We start from the raw sequence: 23383 nt of genomic DNA, 5'->3' as shown, positions 1-23383 counted from the left end.
AGCGTTCAGAAAATGGCCGAAGGTAAAACTCAGTATCCCAGAATCCTTTGCGCGTTACGAAAATTTCCCGGCATGCCGTTCAGCAGAATCCGAGAAGAAGACGGAGCGTCATGATGGAGTCTGGTGGAGGTTGAAGCAAGCAAACGTGCTTCGATCCGAACTGAGTGCAGTCCGAGACGCTCGTGCTCCTGAGGAGAACCACTTCACGAAGCCCCGCGGCGCTCCTTGAGCGCGCGCTAGTTACCTACCTACCTGCTGCGGAGACTGTCGGTGAGTTCATGAGCGCAGTGGCGCCTTGTTGTTCCGCTCCGAGCCGCCATTTAACCCCGTCCTGCAGGCGTCCGCGCGCACCTGGCACACCTGCGCGGGCTAGGCTCACCTCACCGTCTTAATCCCACCTGTATCCGCGCCGAGGCTCACGAGTCCCACGGAGCGTTTTCCCGGAGGCGCGTGCTAACGGTTAGCACCCGCTAGCACTATTAGCCGAGTTAGCCGCGTTAGCCCAGCTGCAGCCGGAACCGCTGTGTTTAAATCCGGGATAACCCCACCCCGAGCCTGCGGCGGGTTTTCACCGCAGGTCAGCGTCAGGTGTTCTGTGAGGTGTCCGCGTTCCTCAGGTGGTTTCGGTGGCTGGCTCTCACTGCAGGAGTCCGTGTGTGCCGACATGTGATACCATCAGCTCCTCCACACTGCGATCGCTTCACAGCGTTCATGGTTAGTAAAGTTTATTTAAACCGCGTTTCTCCTGAACATTTGCAGCTGCTCCTCAAAGTCCACAGCCTGCGGGTAGGATGATGACTCGGGCTGAAATCACTGCAGTGTTCGGCTCCTCCACGGCAGGCAGGAGCGGGTTACCTGTCAGGTGTACTGTTCAGGTTCCTTCATGTAGCAGCAGAAAGGCCAGTTGTAAATGCAGATAAAAACAGGTCAGTGAGAGTGTATATGCTCACCTGCTGTGTAAACATGCGTCTGATTCATTTATAAATATTAAATGAACTACCTGCATATACAGTCAGCATTGTTTGCTCTAACTTTTAAAGTTACAATAGTGGACTACAGATGGCGTAGAGTAGCTGTGAGGGTGGTGCAGGAGGCTCTGTGGACTGGTGTGTTTGAGATCTGTGGGGAGAGTACGTGTTACAGGCAGGAGCAGACCTCAGAGGAGCTTCATGGATGTAGTGAAGGAGGACGTGCAGAGGGTTGGTGTGATGGAGGAGGACCCTGAGATAGGAGGAGATGGAGGCAGATGATCTGTTGTGGAGAAGCCGAGGGGAGCAGTTGGATGATGATGATCTGTGACTCCAGGATATCTCCATTATTTTACAGCACAGTTTAGTCTTAGAACCTGGGACTGATGTGCTTACAGAGGGATCAAAGCCTGCATCCAGCCTGGCCAACGTCCGGCTCTTATCACAGTTGGACTGTTTTGGCCTCCAGCAGGTATGAGAATGAGACGAGGAGTCAGCACAGAGAATGATGTGATTGGCTGTGGATGAGCAGGTTCAACTGAGGGGGACAAACACTTTGGCTGCGTCCACACTGGTGCCAACATGAGTGCAAATTTGACAGTGGTGACCATTGAAATCACTGCTGTTGGTGCGAAGTGGGCGGGCCATGAAAAACTCATGGGACAGAAGCAACTACCAATGAGAGCACAGGATACTGCTGATAAAAACGTTAGACCGTAACCTAGGCAACCAAAGTCTGGGGTTTTCTGGAAGCTGCCGTCTGTCATTCGCAGCGAGCGAGCGATCCCGGTCCGAGGGCTTCTGAGAGCTTCGCAGCTGGATGAGGCCGAATGCTCCGGGGAGTTTTCCCGGGATTCTGTGACCTTAGTTTCCCTGAACTTCCTGTTTCCTGTGAGCATTTCAGCAGCTCTGCTTTGACTGTGGCACGCGCAGCTTGGCAGGGGTTAACGTAGGGCTGCTCGATTATGGCAAAAATGATAATCACGATTATTTTCACTGAAATTGAGATCTCGATTATTTGACGATATTTATTTAACCCTTTAAGACCTACTATAGAACCAAGTCCGCCAGAGCTTATATTATATTTTTACATGTTGTAGTGCCATTGGTGGGAGCATTTCAAGTTGCTATACAACTGTTACAGCCCATATTTTAATAATATGTCTGCATTAAGTCCATAGTAACTACATTAATTGCAAAAAAGTGCAATAAACTACAAAAAAAATTGAAAATCGTTTTTGGGGTTTTTTTTACATATATTTCTACTTTGAGAAATTTAAGAGGTTTATCCCTCAAAACTTTAAATACAAAAAAGTTGCAAAAAATAGTTTACAACAGGAAATTTATTTTGAGTGTCTTCATAGTTTTATTTTGGAGATACATTAATTTTTATACACTGCAGGAAAAACAAAAAACAATCCTATGATGCAAATTTGCAAAGAAAACAGCAGGTGCATCAAAATAAACTATTTCCAGCAGTGCAATTTGAGTTCTAAGCATCCCAGAAACTATTCAGAAAAGTCAAACATGACTTATAAAAACACCAGTATAGGCTTTTAAGGCCTACAAGTAAAAAAACTACAATTTCCGCGAAAATGACGTCGCTTCCGGTTTCGGCCAGGAAATGGCGGACATGCGACAGTTCGCGCTGACGTCTGTTTCACTGTGGGAAGTGTTACGAACAGCTGATCGGATCGGCAAAGCGTGTTTCTGGAATATTATGTTTTTGTTCCTGCAAGAGCTTTTTATGCAATTTTTGCAAAGCTTTATGTGGAAGGAAACCGTGACCGAGGACAAGCTGATGGCATAAGATGTAAGTACAACTCCTCCGGTTTCATATGCAAAACAAATTATTGCGCTAGCTTACACGGTTCAGGTTCTACAGGGATTTAAAAATAGTTACACAACACGGAGCGTGCTGCTCTGACCGGCTTTAAAGGGATAACAATGACTTTAAAAAATAATATAAAATAGTGTGCAACACCACTGAAGTTTTTTTTACCTCTCTTTTCCAAATAACTTCTGCTTAGCTTTCCGAGCTTCCCTCGGGTCCTCTTAATCAGCGATCTCCAACCTTTTTTGCGCCACGGACCGGTTTATGCCCGACAATATTTTCACGGACCGGCCTTTAAGGTGTCGCGGATAAATGAGGGAGGGGCTAATAATCGGCTCCGTCATTTTTAATGATCGTTGAAAGCCCAGATCGTAATCGTGATTAAAATTCGATTAATTGAGCAGCCCTAGGTTAACGGTCTTCTTCTGTGTTTTTGAGTCTGGGCGCTAGCCTTACTGTGACGTTGTCTGTTTGTTAAAATGTTAATGTGGCGCTGGTGTGATCGTACAGACGGCTCAGAGGCTGCCGTAAAGACGTGGACGTGAAGCACGCTGCAGGCACGCTGTGATGCTGTTACTGTTGCAGTCTGGTGACATGTGAGGACGTCAGGTGAACATGTCTGTCTGTGGCCTGTCTATCAGACTGCGGGTGGGCGTCACTCTGAGGTTAGCTGAATGTGGGCCAGTTCAAACACCTGACCTTCGCAGGTGTTGCACGTCTGACAGGAACTATGACGCGTTGGCGCCCTGCTGTTGTTGCTGCTGTAATAAGCACAGTTCAGGGGTCGGGGCTGAGGTTTGAGCTGTGGTCCACCTTCTCTGGTGTTTCACACGATTACTGGAGAAACTGAGGCAGGTTGTTTTTGTCCATGTCTAAAATAATGACGTTTATGTTGGTGACATCACCTGGTAACAGCACGAAGGCGTGTCTTAATCCAGGACAGACATAGATTAAGACCTCGCGGCGCCGGCGCTCGCGGTGTCCTGCGTTTGTCTGTTTTGAAGGTTAAATTCAGTTGTTTTTTTGCTGTAAAATTCTTTTTGAAGTTCATTTTTTGTTTCGTTCTCACGAGCCCCTCCAACTTTTGAAAAGCTGGTCCCGGTGACTCTTATTTGGGGGAGGAGCTTAAAGTGTTTGCGTCTTCCTGGCGCTACAACAGGAACAGACTGTTTGCTCCTCCCTTGCGAAAACGAGCTAACCGCAGTCTCTCTGCCCTCCGTCTGCAGGTTAACCGGTCGCCATGGCAACGGACGTGGGCTCACCGCAGCGCTTCTTCCATATGCCGCGTTTCCAGCACCAGGCGCCGCGGCAGGTGTTCTACAAGAGGCCGGACTTCGCCCAGCAGCAGGCCATGCAGCAGCTCACCTTTGATGGCAAGCGCATGAGGAAGGCCGTGAACCGCAAGACCATCGACTATAACCCGTCCGTCATCAGATACCTGGAGGTGCACACCTGTAAAGCTAATGCTAAGCACGCCGTGTAGCATGTGATCGGGTTTCAGGCGTCACGCTGTCTTTTCTTTCTCTGCAGAACCGTTTGTGGCAGCGAGACCACCGAGACTTCAGGGCCATCCAGCCCGACGCAGGATTCTACAACGACGTGAGTCTGCCAGCAGGGGGCGTGGCAGCCCCGACCCTCTGTTACACCCAGCACACGTGTCATACAGGAGCTCCCGCCCACAGCACACGCCTGCTGTGCAGCACGAGTTTGTTTTCACCTGATACGAGTCTGAAATTTCTCGCTCTCGTCTCGCCCGCAGCTCGTTCCTCCCATTGGCATGTTGAGTAACCCGATGAACGCCGTCACCACCAAGTTCGTGCGAACCTCCACCAACAAAGTCAAGTGTCCCGTGTTCGTCATCAGGGTGAGCCGCATCACTTCCTGCTCACCTGTTTGTGGCATAGGGATGTGTGTTGTGGCCGTTTGAGGCGTGACTGTTTGTGCTTCCTGTCTGTCTCCAGTGGACTCCCGAGGGCCGCCGCCTGGTGACCGGAGCCTCCAGCGGGGAGTTTACTCTGTGGAACGGACTCACCTTCAACTTCGAGACCATTTTACAGGTAACCAGCCGTCCCACTGTCCTTCCCAGTTAAGACTGGTTTGGACAGGAGGGTCTGAATCACACCTTTAAGTCTCAGCAGGCTTCACTCGTCCCTAACGCCCCCCCTCTCCGTCCTCCCCCTGCAGGCACACGATAGTCCGGTCCGGGCCATGACCTGGTCTCACAACGACATGTGGATGCTGACGGCCGACCACGGCGGCTACGTGAAGTACTGGCAGTCCAACATGAACAACGTGAAGATGTTCCAGGCTCACAAGGAGGCGATTAGAGAAGCCAGGTTTATACCCAATCTCCCATTCTCTGTAGTTCTGGCCAGTCTGTGCTGCACGCTGTCGGCCACACGGGGGCGCCACCTCCGCTCTCGCCACATTTTGTGTTTGTTGTGGTCGAGTAATGACAGATGTAAGCGTGTGCTGTTGCAACACTGCAGTGATCTGTTGTTCATATTCTACCTGCTGTGGCAAATGAGCTGTTATCTGTGTACACAAATAAAGTGATCACATTGATTATCTGCTCCGGGCGCGCCCCGTGCTGTCGGTGGAGAGGAGATCAATAAAGGCTCCAATAAAGTTTGAGGAGGGATCAATAAAGTAAACTGTAGCTGTTTAAATAAAGGTTTGAACTCAAAGTCTGCACCTTAAACACAGGGATCCTACGTTTCCCATAATGCAGCTGGGCAGTCGTCCTTCCAGTTTGTTACATCATCAGGGTACAAATGACGTCACACAGCAGGACCGTTTGGTTCTGGTTAGTCAGGCTGAGGGAGAGGCTGGGACCAGCAAGCTAAACTTTGACCCCCAGCAGGAACACCTGTACAGAGTGATGTCATCAGGTGTGCCACTCCTGAGTCCTCTGCAGGTGTTCCTGTTACTCTGTCCACCGTCTATGTTGACAATACCAGGAACATTTGGCCAAAGAGCTTTGTCCTTTTAGAGTCAGGGCAGGACTACGTTACCCACAATCCACTGGTTTCTCCAGCAGTGCAGTTGTAGAACTGTAGTTATTAGTCCGAGGCAAGTCCACAAGGAAGCTTAGCCTAGCTTAGCTCAGCGGCTAAATAAAACACGAACTTGTACGTGCGAGGGACACCATGCTCATTTAGCCTCCTTGGAGACCGGCTCAGATTGGGTCCAGTTCCTTCAGCCTGTCTGTGATTCTGTCAGTGATTCTGAGTTGATGTTATTGATTGGTCTGTTTACATTTCCAGCTGCACATTAAAAACAGCGACGTCATCCTGAAACGTTGATTCTGTTCATCTGTACATTTTCAGTTGCAGAAACGTTTCATCATCATCAGGTGACTTCTTCAGTATCAGCTGACTGCAGGTTTCATGATCAGTGATATGTTCGTTGGTCAATGGTGAGGTTAATTTGCATATTAACGATCATGAAGGTGACCTCACCGCCCATTGCTAGTCAGAGGGGCGAGTGTCAGTCATTGTGCAGATGTGCTGTTTATAAGGAAATCTGCAGTCAGCCGACACTCGATGACCACGCCGACATGCGTCTGCACTGAAAGCGTCCAATGAACAGAATCAACTTTCCTTACCTGGAAGATTGAGCATGCATCAAGACACGATGATGTCACAGCGTTTGATTGGTTATGTTTAAATTAGAGTTTTACACAGCAGAGGATGATTGGTCCGTTGCTCACTCAAACTAAACAATGTTCACCTCAGGACAGCTGTTGTTAAGTCTTATTCACCACCTCATTGCACCACCGTAAATGTGTTTAAATGTGGTTCACACGGGGTTTACAACTGAACAACCACCTGCTGCTGACTCGCTTCAGCCTTTGTTGTTCCTCGTGTTCATGCTAAGCTAGGCTGAGCTCCAGCCTCACAAATGAGCTGAAAAAAACTAGAAACTGCTAGCCTAGCTTAGCACAGGAACTGGGCCCATGGGTAAAATGTGTCTGAGGTCATGTGGAGTTCAGACGGTTTAAACATGATGAGAGTGACCTCTCTAAACTTCAGCAGAGACTTTAAATGGTGCCAAAACCAAAGCGAGTCAAACATAAATGATGTTTTTAGTCTTCAGAGCTCAGCTTAAGTTCTTCTCCTATTTGTGAGGCCGACAAACGGCTCGTCCTCTGCGCTGAAGCGAAGGCGTTACCTGCTCTCCGATTGGCTCTGCTAAACAGTCGTTTGTGCAGAATTCAGGTTTATTTATAGAGCACATAATTTCAACAGCAGTCGCCCTGAGGTCTTACAAGTCCAACCTGAATGCCCCGCCCCTCCACCCCCTCACCAGCTGTTGGTTATGAGACGAAGCACTTTAGTATTTCATAATGTAATTTTATTCTTCACAGATTAAATCTTCTGTCAAAGCTCCTCTTTAACTCTGTCTTAATAACCTCGGAGCCTTGCAGCCTGCTCATTATACGCGGGAGTGGGCGGGGCAGGTGGTGGACATCGTAACCATGGCTCCCTGTGCAGTTTAGGACGATTGTGGCATACGTGCGCTCGTGTATTTCATGCGCTTTATTCTCGTGACCATCAGCTGATCCCAGTTCCTGCCACCTGAGCAGCTGCTGTGCACCGCCTGCAGACCAGCTCGCTGTGTCTGGTCCCACCTGAAGCTCCTTAACCTTCAAGTTACAGCCGAGTCTCTGAGTGGGCTGCTGTCCAGGAGTTTCTAATCATATATTAATGTTAATGTGGAAATGCAGCCAGTGTGATCAGGAAGGACAGTCAAGTGGAAAAAAGAATTCCAGAACATAAAGTGTTACGCACGGAGAGAGGCAGCAGGGTATTTTTATTTTTAAGCTCCACCTGTCACATGTAATCGATGTGCAAACGTACAGTGCTCATCTTCAGAGCTCCGACACACAGAAAGAAGACCGAGGCCCTCTGCTGGGCACTGATGGTACTGCAGGAGGGTCACGGGGTCATCTATGATGAAACTCTAAGCTGGAGGGTGAAGTTGAGCGTGAATGGTCAAAGATTAAAGTGAGTGATACAGATTTGTGCAGCGAGGTCGTTTCAGTCTGAGGATGGCCGACGGTGGTGACTCAGCCGGGTCAGGGTGCTGAGACGTCTGAGCGGGACGTCAGATGGACGTGTGTCTGGTTTTAGGTCACTCTCGCTGTCTGCGGTGCGTTTGCTGATGTCGCCATAGGTTTGAAATCCTCCGTCGGCGTGTCATCAACTGAACGCCCACCTTTTATAAAGCCTTCCTTCACCTGCTGCTGCGATCATGTGCCATACCTGTGGTGGCAGTGATGCCGGTGACCTGGACTTGGTCCAGAAACCTCCGTTCCTGGTTTAACTGTTGAGCCATGTTTCAGGAGGAGCAGGTCCTGGTCCTGGATCGGCCTCACATAAGGTCGAGGCTCACTTCTTAAATCTGAAGTCAGGTGTCTTCATCGTCCCGGCGCACTCGTGTTTAACCCAGACGTGTTTCAGAAACGCTTTTCACCAACAGGAACGCGTGGACCCGAGCTCACAGATTTATCACGTTCAACCTGAAGCAGCACTTTACAGGAACGACGAGCTCCGTGAGCCGAGTGTGATGTCAGGGCTGCTGCGGGTGCACTCGGCTGGTCTGGGTTCTCTGCATGAGCGTTTCAGAGCTGTAACAAAGTTCCCACGCGTAGGACTAATGGAGGTTATCTTATCCAAATACCAACAATGGAGGCAGAATAGAATAGACTAGAATGGCCCTTTATTGTTGTTGTACAATGACGTTATGTGTGCTCCACTGTGCAGGAGCAAAGTAGACGGCAGGAACAGTGGAGGTCAAAGTGCTGGCAGAACAGACTTGGTGTGAATAGTCTGTGTGTGGGAGTGGGCTGAGTGATGAGGGTCACAGCTCAGATGGGGGGGGGGGGATTCTGCCTAAACAGTCAGGATGGCCCAGGGGAAGAAGCTGTTAGTGAGTGTGGAGGTGTGGGATCTGATTGACCTGAGGCTCCAACCACAGGGCAGCAGGTCAAACGGGTAGTGGGCGGGGTCTCCTGTGATGGCCCTGGTTTACCTGAGACAGGAGGATCTGGGGATGGCCTCCAGGGGAGGTGTAAATGAGCGTCTGTGCAGCCTTCCTGTTCTCAGTCGTGGCCCCCGAGGACCAAACACCAGGCAGGAGGAGAGCATGCCGAGGAGCAGGCCAGCAGCAGCTCCTGGTCCAGGTTATTCTTCCTCAGGACACAGAGGACGTGCAGCTGCTGCTGGGCCTTCTTTACCAGGGCGATGGTGTCGTGGGTCCAGGTGAGCTCAGCGGAGACGTGGGTGCCCAGAAACTTGAAGATGGAGGCAGATCACCCACTGATCCCTGATCACTGTCCAGGCTCAGCTGTGTCCTCCACGCCTGAGCCCTGTGCAGTGTCACTCAGCATCCAGCAGGTGGAGCTGTTTGAGCTCCTCAGAGGAGGAGGAGCAGTTCAGCCTGTAAAACCTGCAGATGAAGAGTAACTGAGTACTGTTACTCCAGTACAGTACTTGGATAAGAAACCTCAGATATCCAGATGTGGTGATGTTTGTGTCCAGGCTCGTCAGCAGCAGTGAGGCGTTCAGGTTCAGTCGTAGACTTTTGGGTCCTGAGCGAACTGAGACAAACGCGTCAGTGAGCTCGTGCTTCAGTCTGTTTTATTAAAAGAAGGAAATGATTGGCTCATAAGGAGGCTGCAGAAAGCAGCTCAGACTCAAACGTGGATGAGTAGGTTTGCACAAAAACAGCTGGTCGTGGACAGATGTGAGGTTGTCATGGTTACAGTAAACAGGATGGATGTTGTTTCACAGGACAGCCGATCAGTCTGTTTCACTGACTCACCTACACGAGGTGCTGGAACCTGCACGTTTAGACTTTCTCCTGAAAATGGTCGATAATATTCTTCACGTGGTCGTCGCGCTCCGTCGTACCCGACAGACGAACCTAAGAGTTCAGGTCTTCCACAGGAGGCGGGAAGAGTTTTTTTTAAACGTTAATTTAAACGTTGACGCGTCTGCTGAAGGTCGTCGCTGACGTCGCTCAGCTCAACACGATGTAAATCAAACAGCTGCCGTGACAACAGGAGTTTAAACGCTACGTTTCTCGTCCAGCTGCGCGTGGCGTCGCTGTAATTAAGCTGTCACTCTCAGCCTCTGTAACCGACCAATCACAGCTCTCCTCTTTTCCTTTATCTGCTCCCAAACTGCTGTTCATTAGACCAGATGCATGATGGGAACAGAAACCGCAAGCAGTGAGTGTTGGGAAGTCACGGCGTGGTTTAGAAAGGATGTGATGTCAGAGTTCAGCGGCACGTTGTTGGGTCGGCGAGCGTGATGTCATTTATTCAGCGTTGCCCAGGTGAGCACGAGGCTGTGGCAGACTCCCCTGTGAGTACTTTTACTGCAGTACACAGAGTACTTCCTGCTGGGTGGTTAATAATCCTGACGTAGAACCAGAAACGCTGAGCGCTGATTGATCAGCTGATTGATCACCTCCACTCTCCTGAGCGCCCACCCCCAGCTCCTCTTCCCACATGAGTCATGTGACCAGTCTCAGGTGACTGTTAGCTGTGGTTCTCAAGTTGAGGTGCGGCGCCCCGCGATGGCTCATGAAGGGTAAAGCTGATGATGAATTGGTTAGAAAATTGTGACCTCTGACCTGAGGGGCTCCTGGATGTTTCTCTGTGTCGCATTATTGATGAGTCTGATCTGTGATTGGTTGCTGGCAGACAGGTTTGTGACTCCTCCCCTCTTCTTTATCTTTAGTTTCTCTCCGACCGATAATAAATTCGCCACCTGCTCAGATGACGGCACGGTGCGGATCTGGGACTTCCTGCGCTGCCACGAAGAGCGAATCCTCAGAGGTAGGAACCGAACAATCAGAGGCCCTTCAGCTCCGCCCCTTGCTGTCATGTAGTCCTCACCCGTGTGTGTGTGTGTCTCAGGTCACGGTGCTGATGTAAAGTGTGTCGACTGGCACCCCACCAAAGGCCTGGTGGTGTCGGGCAGCAAGGACAGCCAGCAGCCAATCAAGTTCTGGGACCCAAAGACGGGACAGAGTCTGGCTACACTGTGAGTCCCCCGCTGACCTCTGACCTCTGAGCCTGATGGTGTGTTTAGGACGCGTAGATGATAAACTGAGGCGTTATCGCTGAAACGAGAACAAAGACTGAAGTCGAAAAAACAACATTAATATAAAATAGGAATTTCTATGAGCACAATCTGACAGGTGTGTCTCTCATCAGCCACGCCCACAAAAACACGGTGATGGAGGTGAAGTGGAACCTGAATGGTAACTGGCTGCTGACAGCGTCACGTGACCACCTGTGCAAGCTGTTTGACATCAGGAACCTGAAGGAGGAGCTACAGGTGTTCAGGGGACACAAGAAGGAGGCCACAGGTGAGGGTGGGCCACGCTTAACCTGCATGTTAACGTCTGGCCCCGCCCCCATTCTCACACTGCTCTCTCTGTTTTTTCAGCGGTGGCGTGGCATCCTGTCCATGAAGGCCTGTTCGCCAGCGGAGGCTCCGACGGGTCGCTGCTCTTCTGGCACGCAGGGTATGACGAGACCAGTGTAGGCCACGCCCACTCGCTCCTGCCATTTTTAATACACTCTCTCTGTTCTCACCAAATTGGATGGTCCCACACATCGCATCCATGTTTAACCTGAGGTATTGAGTATCATTCTGCATGATTGGCCAACAAATCTGTGTGGGCGTGGCCTCAGCAGTTAGAAGTCTATAAAGCAGAAGCAGGTGTGCTCAGGTTACTAAACCGGAGTAATAGCATCACACAGCATCACGACCTTCTGCAAAACAATTGTCTCCGTTGGTGTTGTCAGGGTGGAGAAGGAGGTCGGGGGGATGGAGATGGCTCACGAGGGGATGATCTGGAGTCTGGCCTGGCACCCACTGGGTCACATCCTGTGCTCCGGCTCCAACGACCACACCAGGTACTCGCACACCTCGCCATGGTCTTCATCTTTCTGGCTGCCTCTCCTCCTCCTCCATGTTGGAGTGCAGCTGCTGATGGTTGTCCTGGTTCAGAACCAGCAGGCGGTCCTGGCTCCTCAGCAGAACCAGGACCGCCTGCTGGGGAAACATGGAGGCTGATTCCTAGAGTTGCTCTCTAAAGTCTTCTGTCTTTAACCTTCTCAGCAAGTTCTGGACGAGGAACCGGCCGGGCGATAAGATGAGAGACCGTTACAACCTGAACCTGCTGCCTGGGATGTCGGAGGACGGCGTGGAGTACGGTGAGCCGTGGAGGACAAACGACTGTCGGCGTTTGCAGGTTTTTCTGTCCTCAGCTGATTCCACTGCGCTCTTTTATTTTCAGACGACGTGGAGCCAAACAGCATCGCCGCCATCCCCGGGATGGGCATCCCCGAGCAGCTGAAGGCGGCCATGGAGCAAGAGCAGAGCAGTAAGTCTGACCTCCGTGAACGAGACATTGTTTGTGCTGCTGCAGGAGGAGCCAGACGTTGTTTCAGAATAAACGAGGTTCTGTTTGTAAGTCGTGGTTCGTTTTCCCCGAGCGTTGGCAGTCAGAGGTTCACTCCTCGGACTGCAGATGAGGCTCACGCTCAGGAAACGGCTCACCGCTGACTCAACGTCTCAGAGGACAGAAGCGGCTGAACAGGGAGCACGGGCGCAACTCTCTTCCTCACACAGGTGTGACTCTGTCCACAGGTAAAGAGGCGGATCCTGAGGTGGAGATGTCCATCCCTGGGCTGGACTGGGGCGTGGACGAGGTCATGGGCAAAGACGCTAAGAAGGTCCCTCAGAAGAAAGTCCCGTACGCCAAACCGATCCCTGCGCAGTTCCAACAAGTGAGCAGTCAACTCGCCGCACTTTAAACTCCGCCTCCTGAAGGCGCGGTCGTCGGCACACTGAATGCAAATGTCTCTCTCCTCACAGGCCTGGGCGGAGAACAAAGTGCCGGTGATGCCTCCTTCTGGAGATCTGTCCAAAGACAGGAAGGTGGAGCAGAAAGTGGAGATGAAGAAGAAGACTCAGGCGGAGATCGAGCAGGAGATGGCGGCTCTGCAGTACACCAACCCCATGCTGCTGGAGGTGAGCGCGTCCGGCCGATTGCCCATTCCACTCCGATCGTTAGAGTTCAGCTGTAGCTCAACCTGATTAATCCCACGGAGAAAAAACACCCGCTGCGCCTCGGAAACGTGAAGCGTTAACCGTGTTTCTTTAGCTTTGTTGTGAACGCCGTCACCTTCAACATTTGGTTTTACTCCAGAAGCTGAACAGCGTCTGTTCTTGCCACTGTGGTCCCGTTTCCACGGTGACCCGAAGCCTCCTTTACGCGTCCTCGATCACTAACGTGTCTCAGCTTGTTTTAGGAAAGTGTGAGAATTCCTTTTGTTGCCATGCAAATGCATCGATAGACGATCAGAGCGGCTATGAGACCTTCGTAGGAACACTGAAGCCTTAATGAAACCTCACGTCTGCTTCCTCACCCTGATTGTTTTTTCTCTCTGCAGCAAATGAAGATGGACAGAATGAACCAGATGAACACGGATGGCAACATGGGCCCCCCACAGGGACAGGGCTCGATGCCCCCCTTCCCGGGCCCCGGCGGTCCCGGGGGCTCCATGCCTCCTGGTCAGCAGGGCTGTCCTCCAAACATGCCTCCTCAACAGATGTCCAACACCATGGGCCCCCCAATGGGCCCTGGAGGCATGCAGCCTACATTTATGGGCCCTGGACAGATGGGCCCACCCTCTGGACCCCAGTCTCACCAGGGGCCCCCTCAGAGCATGATGGGGCCACCGGACATGCAGGGGCCCCAAGGTATCCAGAGACATCCCGGCCCCCCAAGAAACATGGGCCCCCAGGGGTCCCATGGTATGGGACCCAGAGGGATGCAGGGGCCCCCTGGTGGCATGATGGGCCCACCCCCTCGAGGAATGGGTCCAAGAGATCCTCAAGGACCCCCACCTCAGGGGGCCATGATGCCACCTCAAGGGAACCTGATGGGCCCCCAGAGTTCTATGCAGGGGGGGATGATGGGGCCCCCACCAAGGACACATGGGAACATGCCCAACAACTATGGCATGGGCAACATGCAGGGGCCCCCAGGAGGGATGCACGGACCTCCAGGAAACATGCAGGGGCCCCCTGGTAACATGCAAGGACCCCATGGAAACATGCAGGGGCCCCCTGTTAACATGCAGGGCCCCCACGGAAACATGCAGGGGCCGCCAGGAAACATGCAGGGACCCCCGTACATGCAGCACCAGGTGAGCTCCTGTAGATGTTTGGCTGGTCCACAATCAGCCCTGTGTGTGACAGACTGACGCTGACTTTATGTGGTCTCTGCAGGGTCAGAACTCGGGGCCCATGATGCATGGGATGGGGCAGCAGGGGCCAAACAACAAAGGTAAAACTGTCCTGAGTCAGATGTGGCTATTCTCAGGGCTCCTGTTCGGGGCTCTGGTGTATTTTGCCTTCTTGAGTCCTAACAGTCACTGTTGACTCCTTTTATTCATCAGACCCTCGAGGGCCACCTCCAAGCCACCACATGGGCCCTCCGGACCGGCAGGGCCCAGGGGCACCAGACCAGGGCTCAGGGTCATACTGGGGAGACAACCAGCAGGGCCGACATGGGTCGCAGGACTTTGACGGAGGCCAGGATTTCCACAGCAGAGAGGAAGGCTGGAGGCCAGGACCAGGATATCAGGGGGGAGGAGGAGGAGGTGGCGGCGGCCACAGGGGGGCAGGACACCGAGGAGGAGGGAGTGCAGGGAACTGGGGACCCGATGAGCGGTTCGGTGGGGAAGGCTTTAGAGGACGGAGAGATGACAGGTGAGTCCCTGATCACAGACTGTAATCAACGATGGTTGTAGGGTCATGCACTGTGCCTGAAGTCCAGCAGGGGGCGTCTCGTGCTCACCTGATCTCTGAGAATCGTTTCCTGATGAGTTTGTTCCAGAACCTCAGAGTGTGGCCTTGGACTGTTTCAGGTACAGAGGAGGCGGCCCAGGCCGGCCTGGCGGTCGAGGTTACCCCGATGACTACGGCGGCCAGGAGGAAGGTTTCGATGGCCCTGAGGAGATGGGTCGAAGCTGGGACTCCGGAGGCCACGGGAGGCCGCCTCGAGGAGGTGTTCCACCCAGAGGAGGAGGTGAGTCTGGTTCTGGCGTGCCCCCTGCTGCTGAGTCCCTCTTACTGCAGGCTCAGGAACGCCAGAATCAGGTCCGAGTCCACACAGTCCAGAAAACCTGCAGCTGAGGCTGAACTCTTATTGTGGCGGTGCCTCTTCCTGTCTGTAGGTCACGATGGTTATCGGGACGGGCAGCAGATGCACGACGGGTCGACTCCGACCGGTCGAGAGCGCCCCTCCTCCATGCAGGGGATGGACATGGCGTCGCTTCCCCCCCGCAAGCGTCCGTGGCAGGATGGCCCAGGAACCGGTGACCCGCGAGATCACGAGTCAGAGCGACCCGACGGAGGTGAGCGACGTGTTTTCAGTTTTGCTCTGCTGTAACACTCTCACCTTTTTAAAAAACAGCTTTTGAGCTGATATTTAAATGTTTTAAAAATGAATCCTCATCCCGCTCTGTGTTGTCGAGCAGGTCGCCCGCAGAGGGAGGATGGCGGTTATGGCCCGTCTGGTCGAGGTGGGCGGGGCGGTTGGGGCCCCGTAGGAGGCCCCAGGAGAGGAGGACCGCCACCCAGAGGAGCACCAAGGGGGGGCCGGAGCCGGTAGTCTTAGAGAAAGAAGAAGAACAAAAGTCCCATGATCCTCCTCTCCTCTGGTCATCCCCCTGCTGGTCCCTGCACAGACTGAGGGCAGGGCTTCCTGCTGGACTAGTGGTCATGTGACAGGCTGAGGCCTGTTCTGGCTCGTGATTGGTGCTGCAGAGACTGTACCGGCGTCTTTTATTCACCTCGTCTGCAGCGTTTGTCCTTTTGTAACAGATTTCTATGTTTGTGTTTTCACTGAGGTGGACAATAAAGATTCACACTTCAAACTCGTCACAGCGACTCCACCTGTGCACGGGGGGCGGCATTTGTCTGTTTTGTTGTGTTTGAATAAAGTTTTTCCTGTGGTGCTCCAGCTCAGTGCTCAGAACTCTAAGAATCTCTGAGGCTTCCCCTGAACATTAGAAACCAGCTGTGAAACTTTATTTAAAAGGATTTTGTTGGGGTGGTTTTGATAGCGCGGTGCGGCCATGCTTGTGTCAGGTGGTACATCGCTGATCTCGTACAGGTGAGCACCTGTTACAGGACGTCAGGTCCTTCCCTGCGTTCAGGGCTGAATCTGGCTCATCATTAATCATAGCTGAACGTTTCATTTCCTGTTTGATATGTAACCTCACTGTGTAATTACTGAATAAAGTTTGTACCCCGGGAGCGTCACCTGACCTTCAGAGAAGCTCATGTGCAGCCGACTGCAGTCTTCACCTGAAGGACGCACAGGTGGACGCAGAGCCTCACCTGAGGGCCGTCACGTTCCTGGAGACACAAATGGACCTTAAAGTCTGTCCTCATCCTGGTTTCACGTGGACTCTTCGGTTTCGGCGAGTCGGTGTAGAACCTCTTAGTGAGTGTAAAAAACCTCCTCGCACGACTTCCTCCAGGAGCAGTGTGGTGATAATCAGAGCTCCACGTCAAACAGCACTGATCATTAAACAGTTTGCAGGTCTCAGACTAAGCTCGTCAGAGTTTAATCTCCTTAAAATTCAGTGGAACCTGCTGTGGTTTAGTTTAAACGTACTAAAGAGACTTGACGCCTCACTTTAACACAGCTGAAGTTTTTTCCCTTCAGGTTCATTAACCAAAGCCTCGCTGCGTTCAGTCGCCTCCTTTGTTTTCTCTGTGATGTCAGTTTCATCATTAGTTTCATAATGTGCTGCTGAAATTTACATTGCCCTCCAACTGAACACTGTGGCTATCAGGCCGTGACCTCTGACCCCTCACACAGGAACTTCCTGTGATGATGCGTTCAAAGACCTCTGCTGAATCTACAGGTGGCTCACGTCACAACATCATCATCTTCACCCCCTGATGTGGTCAGACTACAATGTGCCACATGTTTAGAAAATAAAACATATGAAGCCAGACAGATGTTCAGGTTGTTTTTAATCTCTGTGTCAAACTTAAATCACATTTATTTTAAAAAACACAAAACACCTGCATCAGAGGGAAATTCAGTTTTTAGTCTTTGTTTGGTCCTCAGTTCATCACCAGCAGCCTGGCCCTGCTGCAGGTCAAAGGTCAGGCTTTAGTGTTCTCATGAGTCCTGCAGGTCAAAGTTCAGGGTTCAGTGTTCCTCTGCAGTAAGCCATCAGCAGTCAATAATCAGAGGAAAGTCTTGACGTTAATCCGGACCCTGGACATTCCACAGCAACCCTCCCCCCGGATGCCCGGGTCCCGGTCAGATCGGCATGGTCTTCCCGGTGACGGTCCTCCTGATGGCGGACGCCGCCATGCCCCCCATGAAGCGGATCCCGGCGCTGCCTCCGGGTAGCAGCGACACCAGGCAGCCGGCGATGACGGCGACCTGCAGGGCGGCGCCCAGGGCGGTCAGCACGGTGCTGTGGAGGCTCAGCGCCGCGTACAAGGTACCACCGAGAGCACACAGGTACACGGCGGCTCCGGGGGAGGTAGGGAGGCCAGCGGCCAGCCTGCTGGGCCCGCGGAGCACCGCGGCAGCCGCGATGGCGAACACCGAGCCAAGCGACCAGAGTAGCGCGAACTTGCGGGCGTAGAGCAGCAGCAGCGGGGCATACAGCGCCGACAAACCGAAGCAGAGTGCGGAAAACGACACGCACACGCCGAAGGCCAGCAGCCGCTGGCGGCGGCTCATGCCCGGCAGGCAGGGATCCGGTTCGGCCGACCACGGCCACGACAAGCCGCCGCTTCCGCCCGAGCTCTGTCCGGAAGTGCTGGCGGACCACGGGCTGGACCACCGGCCGAACCAGCTTCCCGGGACGGGCTCCGGGTCGCCCAGGTCCACCGCGGTGCTGGAGCCGGACTGGGAGATGGTCTTTGCGCCGCCGCCTTTGGACTGAGACAGGTACTCCTGGAGCTGTCGGTTCAGGTCTGCCATGACGGCCCGGCTAACAGGCTAACTGCTAGCAAAATACTTTTTCTTCTTCGCTGGTTGCTCTCCGAGTCTCCCTGCAGCTCAGCGAGCCGCGGCCTCCCGGAGGTCAGAAATAGAACTGCACCTGCCCGGAGTTCACCGGCAGAGGGAGACACGTGACGGGCTTTGTGACGTCACCGGATCAAACCGAAGCAAAGGCCGGGAGTCCGAGAGAGAGAGAACGAAAATTAGATTTAAATAAATAAAATTAAACTGCGGTGAAAAGGGAATTCCCCCAGTGTGGGGGAAAGTTTATATAATCAAGTCAAACACTCTTATTTCAACATCAGTGAAGCCTTCAGGGCCATATCAGCAGCTGTCAATCAAACTGCTCTTAGTGATAAATTCACACTCATTATGATGGTGTGTGTGCTGGAGTCTGATTTCTCCTCTTCAGTCACATGACTTCAGGACGTTTTCAGCTGTTGTACTAAAATTAACCCTTCAGATGATTGGCTGAAGGACTGACACACACAGCCATCTAGGGTGTGTGTGTCACTCAGAGCAGCAGTCAGAGGACCACCGGGCAGCAGGTAACACACATGACACACATCTAAACCCATTTAAATACAACAGTCATGATTTATTTAACAAAAAGCCAAAACAGGAAGCAGTAGAGTCCATAACTGAGTTCTGTATCATGTGCTCCTGCATACGTCTGTCATAAAAACGTCTGTACAGGTGACAGCAAACTGATGAAAGGACAACATCAAAGTGCAGCTCGCACCAGCAGGTGTGACGTCAGTGCTGTCGTCTGACTGCGTTGGCGAGAGTGAGAACAACAAGCGTAAACAGTCCGATCCCTCAGGAAGTAGCAGGGGTGGACTTTCTCACACGCCGTTCCTCTGTTTGGTTAAATAAATATGACTTCAGATTATTTCTTATTACATCCTGACATGTGACCCAGAATCCTTTAAACATCGGAACTAGGGCTGGGTATCGTCACTGATTTCTAGAATCGATTCGATCCACGATTCGATTTAAATCTGGGAAATTTTGACAGTCAGAAATTCAGATCAGTACATTTACATATTTTTGTATCAATAAAAAGGAAGCTGACACACGCAAGACTTTATCACAGGTGTGAGCATCACAGCAGAGGCCTTTGTGTCAAAGTAGCTGAAGATAAAACACAGACAAACATGGAGGTGATTTTCCTGTTCTGGATTTTATAAAAATATTCTGCAGTACATCAAAAACGAAAGAAAATCATTAATGAACATATGAACATCACCTCTGACGTTACAGCGGTTTTGTTAGAGACACAGCTAAGCGTTTTGCATTTTGAATAATTTTAAAAAGTTTACATTTGTTCAGTATTCAATCAATTCAATCTTTATTGGCAGACTTCATGTCCATAAAAACAAGACAGAAACACCCCCCCTCCCCAACACAAGGTATAAACTATTAAATATATATATGTATATAAATAAGTATATAAAGCATTTGTAAAAATATAAAACCATAATATACATAAAACACAATTACTTAAAATAAACCAATAAATACACAAACACTTTAACCAGTGCTTTCTCAGACTGGATGAGTAACAGGAACCACTCACTGTCGGATCTGTTGAACAGCAGAAATGAGGTTTTCTTTTTGGAAGAATGTAAAAGGGGAAAAAAACAACAGCTGACAGCCTGTAAGAACGGTAGACTTGTGCGTAACAAGCAAGCGAACAATGCAGAAAACAGATTTTTAGACGGGAAACTGATCTTGAAGTACAGAGAGAGAGAGCTGTGCATCATGGTGGAAGCAAAACAGCAAAAGTCAGAGTGAATTCATGACGATGTTTATGTGAAGCTTAGTTCGGATCTTCTTTTGCTGCTGGTTCGGTCAATATTGTTTGGAGAGACATCAAACTAACAGCTTTAGAATCAGCACATAAAGGGCGTAAACACAAAGCTCGACCCGCCGACAGATCAGAGTCAGCGACCCGTCGGCTTTCAGCCCCGACCGTGAGAAAGGCGACATCTCACTGATTCTGATCCGCGGGTCGAGCTGTGTGTTTAAGTCTATGTGCAGAATCCGTGTTCCTGCTCTCATTTACTGTCTTAACTGTTTGGTGGTTGTTGAAATTTTGTGAGATTTCACCAGAGATTCTGGTATTCCAGACAAAATAAGTTTATATTAAAAAAGCGATTCAGGATTTTAATGAATCGATTTTACGTTATCCAAGCCAGAATCGATTTTAATCGATAAATTGATTATAAAAACCCACCCCTAATCGGAACCAGCATCACACAGACACGCACACATACCTGCTAATCCAATCAGAATCCTTCTTGTATGGTCTGTTTGTTCTGTAACCTCACAGCAGCCATATTGCAAGTTTTCCTGAAAGTATAAATGGGTCTGGGCTCCAATGAGCTAATACTACAGGCAGGTGAGTTTTAAAAACATCCTTCCCTCGTACAGGTGTTTGTTTGAGATCAGCCGTAAGCGTGTTTATTTTAACACGGAGACTATGGCGACTAAGTCAGTGCTGTCCCTGCTGGACGTCAGAGGAACTGCAGTTGCTGGTGTTTTAGAGTTGGAGGCTGATGTCTGTGTTTCATTTGTGCTTCAATGGAGGTGTGAGTGCATTCACATGTGTGCTGTTCTGTGATTGGCCAGTGCAGGCGTGAATTCACCGCTCTGAGCTGCAGTAATGTCTCTCTGTGTCTCCAGCAGATGGCGGTCTCTCAGATTACCCCCACCCTGTTTCTCAGTGGGGCCGACGCCCCTCTGAACGCAGGACTGGTGTTGAAGAAAGGCATCACTCTGATTGTCAATGCCACACTGAGCCACGCCTGCCCCGCCTACCCAGGGGTGGAGTGCCTGCGGGTCCCTGTCTCCGACCTGCCGAGCGCCCGCCTCGGGGATTACTTTGACTGGGTGGCTAAGCGTATCCATGGTAACTGTGGCGGTGGGACGCTGGTGCACTGTGCTGCCGGGATGAGCCGCTCTCCAGCACTGGTGATGGCGTACCTGATGCGCTACAGGGGCGTGACGCTGCGGCGGGCACACCACTGGGTCCAGGAGAGCCGGCCCTACATCCGGCTGAATGCCGGCTTTTGGGAGCAGCTGTTGCAGTACGAGAAGAGGCTGTACGGGAGGAACACCGTCAGGGTGGCCCCAGAGCCGCCACCCAGGACGCCGCCTGGGACACCGCGGCTGGCCAGGTCTCAGCAGCAGACGGGCCTGCTAACACTGGTGCCCAGGTCACCGCTGATGTCACGTGCTCAGGTGACATCATCAGCAAACAGATCCAGGAGGGGATCCAAAACCATCAAAGTCTGAAATTCAAACACCTGGATCCTCAGAGGGATCCCTGCGCACACCTCGGTCCCTGCACACACCTGGATCCCGCACACACCTGGATCCCCGCACACACCTCGGCCCCTGCGCACACCTGGATCCCCGCACACACCTCGGTCCCCGCGCACACCTGGATCCCGCACACACCTGGATCCCCGCACACACCTCGGCCCCTGCGCACACCTGGATCCCTGCACACACCTCGGCCCCTGCGCACACCTGGATCCCCGCACACACCTCGGTCCCCGCACACACCTGGATCCCCGCACACACCTCGGTCCCTGCACACACCTGGATTCCTGCGCACACCTGGATCCCCGCACACACCTCGGTCCCTGCACACACCTGGATCCCTGCGCACACCTGGATCCCGCACACACCTGGATCCCCGCACACACCTCGGCCTCTGCGCACACCTGGATCCCCGCACACACCTCGGTCCCCGCACACACCTGGATCCCCACACACACCTCGGTCCCCGCACACACCTGGATCCCCGCACACACCTCGGTCCCTGCACACACCTCGGCCCCTGCACACACCTGGATCCCTGCACACACCTGGATCCCGCACACACCTGGATCCCCGCACACACCTCAGTCCCCGCACACACCTCGGTCCCCGCACACACCTCGGTCCCTGCGCACACCTGGATCCCGCACACACCTGGATCCCCGCACACACCTCGGTCCCCGCACACACCTCGGTCCCTGCACACACCTGGATCCCCGCACACACCTCGGTCCCCGCACACACCTGGATCCCCGCACACACCTGGATCCCCACACACACCTCGGTCCCTGCACACACCTGGATCCCTGCGCACACCTGGATCCCGCACACACCTGGATCCCCGCACACACCTGGATCCCCGCACACACCTCAGTCCCCGCACACACCTCAGTCCCCGCACACACCTGGATCCCCGCACACACCTCGGTCCCCGCACACACCTGGATCCCCGCACACACCTCGGCCCCTGCACACACCTGGATCCCTGCGCACACCTGGATCCCGCACACACCTGGATCCCCGCACACACCTCGGTCCCTGCACACACCTCGGTCCCCGCACACACCTCAGTCCCCGCACACACCTGGATCCCCGCACACACCTCAGTCCCCGCACACACCTCAGTGCCCGCACACACCTCGGTCCCTGCACACACCTGGATCCCTGCGCACACCTGGATCCCGCACACACCTGGTTCCCCGCACACACCTGGTTCCCCGCACACACCTCAGTCCCCGCACACACCTCGGTCCCCGCACACACCTCGGTCCCTGCACACACCTGGATCCCCGCACACACCTCGGTCCCCGCACACACCTGGATCCCCGCACACACCTCGGTCCCCGCACACACCTGGATCCCTGCACACACCTGGGTCCCTGCACACACCTCGGTCCCTGCACACACCTGGATCCCCGCACACACCTGGATCCCTGCACACACCTGGATCCTCGCACACAACTGGAGCAGGTCTCTGAGCATGCTCAGTTCTTCTCACTTTCTCCCGGCCGGTTTCCCTCTTCATGTTTACATTTTCACTCCTCCTCACTCCTGACCAAGCTGACACATGGCCCCGGGCCCTGCTGAGCCCACCTCAGCACCACCAGCATTGACTATGTGTTGTTCTGGCTTTGAGTCTAATGATGATTCTGTTCAAATGTAAAAGTATGAAATAAATGTAATAAAAAACGTATAAGATTAGAAAAGACTATGCGTCCTCTTGTACTAACAAAAATAAAAACCCTCACAGAGGCACTGTGGGACTTTTTCCTGGCAGATGTTGGTTCTTATATCTCACAGGTACAGTGACACAAAGACGTACACAACAAAACAACAACAAAAAAGCATCAGAAGACTTATCGATACACCAGTACGAACATGTTTAAATAACATTTCTTCTGCCCTGTATTGTGTATATTTTCTTCTATTTTGACAAAGTGTTCTTGTTCTCAGGTACGCTGCATCCAGCCTGTCTACTTTACTGCATAACAAGGTGACTTTCCCACCTCTGGGGCGAGTATAGACCATCGTGTCTGATCTTGAATAATTTGAATTTGGCTTCAAACACACATCTGATCCTCTCTATCAAAGACTTCAATGAAAACTTCTCAGAATTTTTTGGCATCAGATTTGTAAATTTCATGTTTTTTGTTTTTTTTATGTCTTTTTTGTTCCA

General features: G+C 52.2%; 3 protein-coding genes across 4 annotated transcripts; 2 read left to right on the top strand and 1 right to left on the bottom strand.

Annotated features, from left to right (window-relative positions):
* Positions 1-84: 84 nt before the first annotated feature.
* Positions 85-15780, top strand: wdr33 (WD repeat domain 33). Its single transcript, XM_080906887.1, has 21 exons — positions 85-270; positions 4029-4246; positions 4333-4401; positions 4562-4666; positions 4764-4859; positions 4987-5138; positions 10554-10651; positions 10733-10859; positions 11033-11187; positions 11268-11346; positions 11630-11740; positions 11946-12040; positions 12124-12210; positions 12477-12616; positions 12705-12860; positions 13283-14041; positions 14124-14181; positions 14294-14606; positions 14765-14925; positions 15074-15253; positions 15377-15780. Exons 2-21 carry the CDS (start codon positions 4043-4045, stop codon positions 15508-15510), a joined length of 3279 nt encoding a protein of 1092 aa, XP_080763013.1. The 5' UTR covers positions 85-270; positions 4029-4042; the 3' UTR covers positions 15511-15780.
* Positions 15781-15921: 141 nt separating this feature from the next.
* On the bottom strand, positions 15922-18006 carry sft2d3 (SFT2 domain containing 3). The gene has a single exon (XM_080906927.1). It carries the CDS (start codon positions 17854-17856, stop codon positions 17182-17184), a length of 675 nt encoding a protein of 224 aa, XP_080763053.1. The 5' UTR covers positions 17857-18006; the 3' UTR covers positions 15922-17181.
* A 284-nt stretch (positions 18007-18290) lies between these two features.
* LOC308412515 (dual specificity protein phosphatase 18) lies at positions 18291-21239 on the top strand. Of its 2 annotated transcripts, none has more exons than XM_080906929.1 (2): positions 18291-18425; positions 20569-21239. In XM_080906929.1, the coding sequence occupies exon 2, from the start codon at positions 20569-20571 to the stop codon at positions 21175-21177; it is 609 nt and encodes a 202-aa protein (XP_080763055.1). In that variant the 5' UTR covers positions 18291-18425; the 3' UTR covers positions 21178-21239. The 2 variants fall into 2 exon arrangements, with proteins under 2 accessions (XP_080763055.1, XP_080763054.1); XM_080906928.1 differs by having other exon boundaries at positions 18292-18425; positions 20566-21239.
* The last annotated feature ends 2144 nt before the right edge of the window (positions 21240-23383 follow it).

Source organism: Rhamphochromis sp. 'chilingali', assembly GCF_963969265.1.
Source record: "Rhamphochromis sp. 'chilingali' genome assembly, chromosome: 16".
In the NCBI taxonomy this organism is placed as follows: Eukaryota; Metazoa; Chordata; class Actinopteri; order Cichliformes; family Cichlidae; genus Rhamphochromis; species Rhamphochromis sp. 'chilingali'.
The sequence above is the reverse complement of the archived record's forward strand: the minus strand, read 5'-3'. Positions and strand labels throughout refer to the sequence as shown.

Excerpts from the sequence above, each read along its gene's own strand:
- sft2d3 (XM_080906927.1), bottom strand. The coding sequence starts at position 17,856 with ATGGCAGACCTGAACCGACAGCTCCAGGAGTACCTGTCTCAGTCCAAA.
- LOC308412515 (XM_080906929.1), top strand. The coding sequence starts at position 20,569 with ATGGCGGTCTCTCAGATTACCCCCACCCTGTTTCTCAGTGGGGCCGAC.
- wdr33 (XM_080906887.1), top strand. The coding sequence starts at position 4,043 with ATGGCAACGGACGTGGGCTCACCGCAGCGCTTCTTCCATATGCCGCGT. Across the intron at positions 10,860-11,032 it reads GGACAGAGTCTGGCTACACT|CCACGCCCACAAAAACACGG; the intron begins GTGAGTCCCCCG and ends GTCTCTCATCAG. Across the intron at positions 11,347-11,629 it reads CTGCTCTTCTGGCACGCAGG|GGTGGAGAAGGAGGTCGGGG; the intron begins GTATGACGAGAC and ends TGGTGTTGTCAG.